Source organism: Seriola aureovittata, chromosome 9 (genome assembly GCF_021018895.1).
Source record: "Seriola aureovittata isolate HTS-2021-v1 ecotype China chromosome 9, ASM2101889v1, whole genome shotgun sequence".
NCBI lineage: Eukaryota > Metazoa > Chordata > Actinopteri > Carangiformes > Carangidae > Seriola > Seriola aureovittata.
In genome coordinates, this window is record NC_079372.1 from 348,681 (window position 1) to 358,770 (window position 10,090).

The 10,090-nt window shown below is 40.0% G+C and overlaps 1 protein-coding gene across 1 annotated transcript in view; it reads left to right on the forward strand.

Annotated features, from left to right (window-relative positions):
- cacna1db (calcium channel, voltage-dependent, L type, alpha 1D subunit, b) overlaps positions 1–10,090 on the forward strand; it is a 153,515-nt gene that overhangs the window by 139,369 nt on the left and 4,056 nt on the right. The window contains exons 43-51 of the mRNA XM_056384105.1: positions 325–461; positions 1,362–1,478; positions 1,931–2,385; positions 4,154–4,180; positions 7,421–7,561; positions 8,288–8,445; positions 8,890–9,002; positions 9,098–9,232; positions 9,583–9,768. Coding sequence (XP_056240080.1) covers positions 325–461; positions 1,362–1,478; positions 1,931–2,385; positions 4,154–4,180; positions 7,421–7,561; positions 8,288–8,445; positions 8,890–9,002; positions 9,098–9,232; positions 9,583–9,768 — 1,469 coding nt within the window. The remainder of the gene's footprint in view (positions 1–324; positions 462–1,361; positions 1,479–1,930; positions 2,386–4,153; positions 4,181–7,420; positions 7,562–8,287; positions 8,446–8,889; positions 9,003–9,097; positions 9,233–9,582; positions 9,769–10,090) is intronic.

A 10,090-nucleotide genomic window follows, 5' to 3' on the forward strand; every position in this document is an offset into this window, starting at 1 on the left:
TAACGAGGTGAAAATTGTTTATGGTTTTGAGTTGAGACCACTGAGGATTTGTTTCAGACAATTTTAGAATTTAGTGTTTTAGCAATTCAGAAAATCTGTAATGGACTTCAGTTTAGTGCAATTTGACTTTTTCTTCCACACATGGGTTTCTGTTGGCATAGGTGGTGTGATAGTAATGGGTGAGATCTCAGTTGAGAAATTTTCTTGTTTAAATGTGATGGATACATAAAGAATTGGTTGTTGGGGTATTTTGTTATTGTGGTATTCAGGTCCAGATTTGATTTTGATCTGGGAGGCTTTGTTGTGTCTGGTCTGTCCACTCAGATGACGAGGTAACAGTGGGGAAGTTCTATGCCACCTTCCTTATACAGGACTACTTCAGGAAGTTCAAGAGGCGCAAAGAACAAGGCCTTATGGGAAGGCACTCATGGGAGAGGCTGAACACCACCATGGCTTTACAAGTGAGTAAAGTACAGAGCATCAGTCCAATAGATTTACTCCACCTTCATCTAAATAAGAGCCAATCCTGAGATAATCCTCTGTGCTATTGAAACTCAGCCATTATATCAAGTCTGTGCATGAAAAATCTAAATAAAATTAGAAATATTGGTTTAATCATAGACTCCCATCTAGATTTTAATAACCACATCACACAAAGTCAACCTATTATCATCATAAAACTCAGTACAGTCATGGATCCTCTGACATTCAATGTCAGTTATTCTTTTCTCAGATCGCCCTAAAAAGGCCCTCAGGCATTTTCAGTTTATTAAGAGTTTTGTTGTTAGAGAACACTACTCTAACCTCAGGTCCCTGCACTCACTGCCAGTGGGTCATTGAATGAAATTGAAAAGGTTGGTTCACCAAAAAAAATTACAAACTAAGATATTCTGTCACCTACATCTACTGTTATGAAGCCCACAAACAGTTTATTTAATTTGTCCACCTTCTGAGATGTCAATTTCCATCTCTGCCAGTACAGTGAAGGTCAAAATAATTTCTTCTGTGGTGTTTGCAGCATTGAAAAATCAGATTACAAACATTACGGAGCAACACCTCTCTCAGCAAAACATCTTCCAGTTACTCTGGATGATCCGCATTGTAACTGCTTTCTAACCATGATGACAGCAGCCAGTGATCAGAGTCATTTGAGTTAAATGACTGATTAAAATTGTTCTTGTTGTCTTGCTTTTATCCTGTGAATCTGGCTAACTTTAAAGTCATGTTAGCAGTGTCCATGAATCACTCTGTAGTCACTGTTGGAGACATGTTCATACCAGTTTTCTCTTAACCAGATACAAATACAGAATAAAAGCCATCACAGGCTTTAAATCTATAACTCATCAGCACTCTCTTTGCAGGCCGGCCTGCGCACGCTGCATGACATCGGACCAGAGATCCGTCGAGCCATATCTTGTGACCTGCAGGAGGAGGGGCTAGTAGAGCTTAATGGAGAAGAAGAGGAGGAAATTTACAGGGTAAACATCCATAAAGATCAGTCATAGAAATACTCTGTTTTGTATTCTGATTCGTCTCTGATGTGGTTTTGTCACAAAAAACATTTACCTTGTTAAAATTAAAATGACATATCTACACTTTTAATCCAGAATATATAAAAGTGCACCGATTTCTAATTTTGATCAAGACATGTAGTTCTGTACACATTACACAAATTTCATTATATGTGTGAATCAAAAATGGTGAATCAAAGCAACAGGGAGAGACTTGTTTCTTAGCTAATCACAGCAACAATGTTAATTCACCTACATTGAAATATTTATGCCGAATACGTCTTACTCTGCTTTTGACTCAGCAGCAGAGAGGATACATAAAAAGGATAAATGCAGCTTTTTTATCTACATCATGAAATTGGATAAAGAGAGATAGAGGATATTTAAATCAATGTCAGGATATTCCTGTCTCTCTGCAGCGTAATGGTGGTTTGTTTGGCAACCATGTGAACCATGTTGGTGGCGATCAGCAAGGCTCCTCTCACCCGACCACCGTCACCCAACGCCCATTGCAAATCCTGCCCTTCTCCTGCAACTCCTCGACTGACCCCCCCCAAATTGGCAGGAGAGCCAGCAGCAATTACAGGGAAGGAGAGACAGAGATTGACTCTCCACCCATCCAGTATAATCATCATTATCATTCCCCTCATCCGTATAATTACCCTCACTGTAATTCCACTTGCCATCAATCGCCAATACCCTCCAATGCCAACCTCAACAATGCCAACGTGCCCTCGCTTCTCTCCATGACCACTGGGAGGCAGCAGAAGTGTCTGTTAAGGCGTGACCGTCCATCTTCCACTAAAAATGGATCATCAGCAATAACTCGCAGCAGAGGAGCACAGGACAAGCCTTGGAGGTCACACTCCACAAGGTCAGTGGAGAAAGAGTCTCCTGTTATTGCAGTTATTATGTATGTATATATGTATGTAAATAGCATGGGGCCAAGCAGTCACAGGGCCCTCTTGTTTCATAGATGGCAGTCATATAATCTCATATTTGATGCTTATATTTTTTACAGTTGATTCGAAAGTGACATCAAAATTACAATGAGTGAAGAAGCAGTTTGTTCAAGCTGACTACTGCACTGCAAGGCTCAGTGAATTCAGTGAATTCAGTATTATTGTATATCGACTTTTATTTGATTTGTGATGTTACCAATTTATTAAAGTAATTAAACTGTCTTCTAATTTACAAACAGACTGTCAAACACAGTTAATGTAAAACTGATTATGTTCTCAATTATTCAATTAATCATTTGATCTATAAAATGTCCGAAAATAGTGTCTGTAAGTTTCTTATGTCTGACCTACAGACAGAAACCAAAGAGTTTTCAATTTACTGCAATTTACTGTCATGAAGCGACAAAGAAATCCAGCAAATAGTCACATTTCAGAGGCTGGAACCAGATCATTTTTCCCTATTTGCTTGAAATGTGAATGACTTCACCGATTAGTTCATATAACTGTCCTAAAATGGAGTCTTGTTCAGTCTTGTACTGTCTTGTTTGTGTTGTGATATTGATTTAAGCCAATAGCACAAAATCAACTGCAGTCTGGCCGCAGTACCAATCACCCCATTGTTTGCCAAACTATAGTCTGAAACTTTAAACAGAAGAAAGAACAGTGAAAACTAGACACGCGAGCAGGTATCAACAGAGTCCATGATACATAGATACCCATCCTGAAACTGCCCCGAGCCTCCTGTGGAGCATGGAAGAGATTTCATTGCACCATGTCAAACCTTGTTCATCCCCTTCTGACGTACACTGTCTTTTCATCTCATCTGCCCACACAGCTGACTGCAAAAGAGTTTTGTTTTGGTCAGATTGTTTTATCTCCCGCTAAGCTCAAGCAAAACAGCAGAACTCCATAAACGTATTGTCTCTAAACTGATACTGCTTATAGAACAATTATTGTAAAAAATACATTTTTGGTCAATTTTCAGTTTATTTTTGTTGTTAATATGTTTGACCCCCGGCTGTCTGAGGATGGGGAATCCCTGTAACGTTGTCACAGTTATTCATCTCAGGTCACTTCAGCATTCCCTGAAATACAAATGTAAAAAACAGTAAATAAATGTCTTTGGGATATTACATATACCTGTAATTATTACCTAATCCTGTCAAATTAAATTGAATATATGGTTTTTAACATTCCTTGGCATCTAACATATCTATTTTAGTAAAATGGCGTAGCTACAATTTTACAGTTCAAATTACAAGAAAACATCATTTCTTTCTTGGTGATATCTAGCCTCATGGTTTCTGTTTGTGTGGTGGGTTTCTGATTATCAGCCTCTGAAATTTGTTTCACCACCCTGATAAAGAGCAGATAGAATTTGTGACTGAAATAACATGAAATAAGCGACTTACCCTTCCAGAAACAATGTCCCCATTATTCTTAATCATTGACAGGCCTTGATGTCAACAGGTTTTGTTAGAACTACTTTCTGCCAAATATACTGTATATTCCTTGGGGCAAGAATGAAACCAGTGACTCTGCCTTTTCTGTCTTATTTTAGCATTTTAATTTGTGTGCTTTTGTCATTGCATGCAAACTCTCATGTCCTTCCTTCCCTGCTCTCCTATTCCAAATAATCCTGTCTTTGTGAGTGACCCCTTCCTCTCCTCTTCCTCTCAGGACACGCTACCGCGAGGCCTACATTAGGTATGTGCATGTTACCACTTAACAATCTCAATCTGTTGTTTTGGCAGGTGTGTCACAAATCATGCAGGGAGGGCTTCCTTCTTGTCAACAAAGAGACAATCTACATAAAAATCTCCAGAGACAGCAATAGCAAAAAAAGATAAAAGATGGGAAATATGTGAGAGAAATTCTTTCTGTTCTTTCTGAAGAATTACAGATGCGAAGTGATGAATCAAATTTCTTTACTTCATGCATAATGGGGAGAAAACCCTAACATGGATGTTTTCTAAAGACTATCAGGGTGTCTTGCCTTATATACAGTCAGGTAAACAAAAGGACAACAGTTGCTAACACATGACAAGGTTGACTTAATCAGTCATAAATTCAGGTGTTGATCATGGCTTTTCCAGTACAATGACCCTTTGATGTTAACTTCTCAGCTGGCTGTTCTCGAGACGCTGGCGGTTAACCTTCAGTCTAGACTCAGTGGGAGAGCTCTACAAATTAGTAATCCATAGATGGCAATGCTAAACCCAGGAAGCACATAATTTGTTTTTTAGTTTGCGGTTTTGGATCATGCAAAATTGCCTAGATGCGGTCTGGGCCCAATTTACAACCTTCCAGATTATATGGTCAAGATAACGCACTGAGTGTGATACAAGTTACAGCTTGTCTTTTGAAACCTTGTGACCATTTTCTGCTAGAAAACAGAGCACTGTGTCAGTTTGAGAGTCCTTTTGTGTGGGTGAACACACTAAAAGGTCATCAACATACTGAACAAGCATATTAGCACATGGTGGCTGCCAATATGACAGGTGTTAAGCAACAGTCATAGGAAATAGTGTAGGACTGGAGAGAAAACAGTGTGGCATTAATTCCACATGTATGGCTTACCATTGAAAATGAAAGCAAATCAGAAGTTTGAGTCAGGATGAACAGAAATGCTAAAATATGCTTTTGTTAAATTAATTACAGAAAACCAACAGGAATTTAACATACCAGGAGTTGCACCTTTTTTACTTCCAAAATCTAACTTGCTACAAGCCCACAATTTAGTAGCACTTTAGATTGGATTACAGAGAAAGTCTGGTGTTAACTGTACATATTGTTGGTATGTGCTAACTGGTTCTTCAGTGTCATTATTTACGTCTACTTGTGTGTTTGTGTCTGTATACTGCTCAATGCTCCGACTAGCCTGCGCTGTCTCCTATGGTTGTGTCTCCTGGAATCCTGGTGAATGACCAGACAGTCCTTCGAGTGGTCTGTATGGCCAGGATTCACCTGGATCTTGTTTTCTTCTTGTTGGTTAGGCTCAGGAGTGGGACAGTCACGAGATATATGCCCATGTTTTGATCAGTATTGTGAGATCCTCTCTGAAGCCTGGGCTGTGGTCCCAGTCTCCTCCTTCCTTTATCATACCCTGTAATGTTGTTCTGGTAGGACTGCCATCTTGGTCCAGGGCTCTGTGGCCCACTCTGCTGATAGAACATTAACTGAGCAGTTTGGAGTCCTTTGGTCTGTTTGAAATCCAAATCAACCTTAATCCTTTCCACTTGCAAGATATGTGTCCAGAGAGTTGTTATGGGCTCAGTTTCCCAGCCCACACATGTAGCCATGACACGGTTCTTAAAGTCAAGATGGACACCATTCACCAAAGCAGTCTTCAACAGGTCACTGTATTCCTCATTGTCTGGGTCGATGCCGGAGTGAGCTGCAAAGACAGTTTCCATATGAATATGATAGTCAGCAGCCTTCCCTCTGTTTAATGTTGTGGATCTCTGGCAACACACACTGCATCATACAGGATCAAGAGGCAGGTCAAATATTGGCCCACTGGAGCTTGAAACACCTACGACACACTGCGTTCACCTCCTGAAAGGTTGGATTATACATGGACAGTGTCTGTTGCATTGCTATGACCTATTTCTCACCTCCAGTCTTTTGGGGGTCCCGTAGTTCTCCTGCAATCTCATTTAATTCGCCTGTTTCCCATGGCCTGTACACAAGCACTTCTGGATTCCAGTAGGGTGTGTCTGCTCACTGTCTGAGTCTTCCTGGGTTTGTGAAGCTGCAGGGGTTTTATCCATTGCATCTGCAAGTGGTGTTGTTGGAGGCAGGGCTGTAGATATGGAGATACAGAGGAGGTAGAGCCCTTGCCCTACATTTTTGTTTCTCCTTTCTCTCATTTGTACATGTTCCTTCTATTTCTTGTTTCAGCATTAATCCTACTATTGATTTCACTCTCAGTTCTGCTTCTCTGTCCCACTTTTGGAAAGCTTGCCATTTTATCATCTTCTTCCCTACTTTCTTTTCTTGCACATTTTCTTCAAACATTACTCTACACCTTCTTAAATAGTCTGTGATAAGTGTCACTATTACGGGAAATATTCCCTGGGTTATGAGGTGCCAGAACGGAACATCATCAACCATGCTTTACCCGTTATCTGCCATTATTTTAGGGTCTGTAAGAGGGTCAGGCAAAGACTCATATTCCCCCGTTTTGTTTCCTGTGTTGTGTCCTGGTTTCCACTGATTCACTGGGACATATGTGCTTCTACTCTCAATGAGCATTTCATTAACACAAAACTCAATCACTCTGATCTTTTCAAATAAGTGTATGGTTGGATCTTATCAAGGGTTGCTCACTTCAGCCAGGTGGTTTGTATGACTCATTCGTTCGCAGAAATGCACCCCTGTAGTATGCAGAATGTATACTAGACACTGAATGAGTCCCCACAAAGTTTATTTTGTATGTTATTTGTGTTTCTATTCAATTACTTTTTATTCGTCTCACTCATACACCAATGGGATTTCAGTTGGACTTAACAATGATAGGGTTTGCAACAGTATATAATTGCTTACACATTTCTAACTTCTTTCAACAATCTCTTGCGTTATTGTATTACAGTGATGTTTAATTTTCTAGTTTCCCTTTTCTTTTCTTTTTCTTTTTTCTGACTACTAATTATGTAGACTCAATACTTTCACTACCAAGAAGGAATTACATGGAAACTGTTTCCAATACTACGAAGGAATTACATGAATATGCAACAGAACTTTCCCTTTGATGTTAACCTCTCAGCTGGCTCTCATGTGACATCCTTACACTGAGGCCCATACAGTGAAAATAGATCAATACATTCTTCCTTAATCTTAGCTGTTCATTTCCCACAACATCTAATTCTTACATACTGTATTTATAATTGTCAAATCTGCAATGATCAGTATATGACCCCTTCTATGTTGACATTTTAATTTCAGGTCACAAAGTGGTGGTGGACTTTACCCCACCATTTGTCGAGGGGAGCCAGGGGGCGTGGACAGCGATGATGAGCGAGGCTCAGGAGAGTACTACAGTGGAGAGGAGTTTCATGAAGACGACATCATGCTCACAAAGAACAGGTACATGTCAGGATGTGTCACTATGCAGGTAAGGCTGGACCCAAAATGCAGCCAACACAGGGGAGACAGTGCAAAATGTTTATTAAACAAAGAGCTTAAACCACACTGGTGTAACACAGGGAAACACAGGGGAAGCACAGGGAAACACACTTAAACTGAACTTAAACCACCAGCAACATGAAGAGACCGAGGACAAACCAGACATGACCAAGCAACACGAACAGATGAGGACAAACCCAGAGATCAACAGATGAACTGACACAGACAAAGGGGAGCACAAAGACTATATAGACAAGGGAGGCAAGGGTGATTGAACACAGGTGAAACACATTAGGGCGGGGCAGACAATCACCACACAGAAACAGGACCAAGACAGGGAGTAAAAAAATTGAGACACACAAGGAAACCAATTACAAAATAAAACAGGAAGTGACAAAAGTCCAAAGAGACTAACAAAAAGTGTCTGCCATGGCAAACCATGACAGTACAGCAATAGCAGCTGTCAGTCAAACTTGATCTGAGGAAAGATTAAAATCAAAACTGCCAAACACTTTAATACACCTCTGGCCATGTCTTTATCTTATCCTTTTGTCTTTGTATTCATTATCTAAAAGTCACATAGTTAAATCTTTTTTTTAACAACACTGCAAAGAATTCCTTTGGCTAGATCACTTTAATAAAAAAAGTTCTTGTATAGATGTAAAGTGTTATCTGTTTGTTTCACAGGTTGAGCAACAAGGATCGACGTGATGCAGAAAGAGACTTTGACCTTGACGTTTCTGGGGGCAACCACCAGCCTGATAGTTACTATAATGATGATCAACAGCTGATCTGCCAAGACAGCAGGCGGTTACCCAGGAGATGGTTGTTACCCTCACCTCAAGGTTAGACGACACAGTACAACAACTGTATTTATTTTTTTATTTTTTTTAGCCACCTTAAAGTGATTGAGTTTCTCTGATATTGTCACAGTTAATGTGAGTCAATGATGACTTGATATTGTTATTATTGTTATTATGTTATTCAGATGAAAATATTTTTTCAGTTGGATGTTTGATGGAGCTCTTTGGAGCTCAGTTACAAAGATTTATTGCACATATCAGTAAACTGGGCTGATGCTAGGTGATTTCACAATTTTGACCAAACAAGCTGTATATATATATATATATATATATATATATATATATATGATTGTGAATAGATTGTTAGATTGTGAATAGAATTAGGTTTTCTAATATTTCATCCAACGTTGCTCCTCGATAATATAATTGTTCTTTATGTAACCAGAGTTGAAAATTGAAAGTTTGAACATTTTTTGTTTCTCTCAGCCTCCAACAGACCAACATTTAGTTTTGAGTGTCTCCGCAGAAGAAGTAGTCAGGATGATGCTCCTCCCTCTCCATCCTGCACAGCTCTTCCACTACACCTGGTGCAGCAACAGGTTCCTCCTTCTGTTTATGAATACCAACAACAACCCAAAATGTCCACTTTCATTGAGTCTTCTTTATCATCATGTTCTTTGAACTCCAACATCAGGTAATGGCTGTGGCTGGTCTCGATGTTAGCAGAATTCACCATCTGTCTCCGACGAGGTCGCTGTGCTCCTGGGCCACGCCTCCTGCTTCACCCATTAGCCTGGACTGCTCGCCCTGCTACACACCGCTCATACAGGTCTGATCCCTTTTTCTTTAGTGCTGCCATCAATAGAATTAGATGAAGACTATTTGTGTTGCTTTGAACCGGACCAAACTTCTGTTCAAAAATCTGCTGATTTTTGTCTATTGTAAGACTGGTTTAGTAAGAAATACCAAAGCTACAACTGGCTTACTGTTAATTTTCTTTATAATTTTAATTATTTGTAATTTCTTTCTATTGATCAACCTTTTGCTGACCAATATCAATCAATGAATCAACTTCGTTATAATAAATCAATCTAATACCAGTAATAAATTTGTGTCTCTGCTGGTGTGTGTGTGTGTGTGTGTGTGTGTGTGTGTGTGTGTGTGTGTGTGTGTACTCAGGTGGACTGGAGCAGTCCTGGCAGTGTTGGCAGCATCCCTGGAGCAGTGAAGAGGAGCTCATGGTACACAGAAGGCCAGGATGGCCCTCCCACCCGCAGCCACTCTCCATCACGTCTGCAGCTACCTGCAGAGAGCTGCACACACTTCCTGCAGAAGAGAGGCAGTGCCAACAGTCTGGTGGAGGCTGTGAGTATACATTAGGAGGTTATGTTGTCAAATGTCAAATACTGAGCACTCTCCTGTTGCCAAAATCCACATTTTATTTGAACATTTCTTAGTTTTGATCTGCCTCGAAGAAAACCCAAAGTATCAATTTAGTTCATATTCATTCCAGTCACTCATGCTCACCTACAGAGTAGCCACGAGCACAGTACTCAGTTACCTGAATTCCCTCATTCAGGTTTTCACTATGATTTCCAAATTAACAACAGCTAGTCCTGTGTGCACACACTGACTCAACACCCACATCTACATGCACACACAGTTTAAAAAGCAACAATTGTTCCTG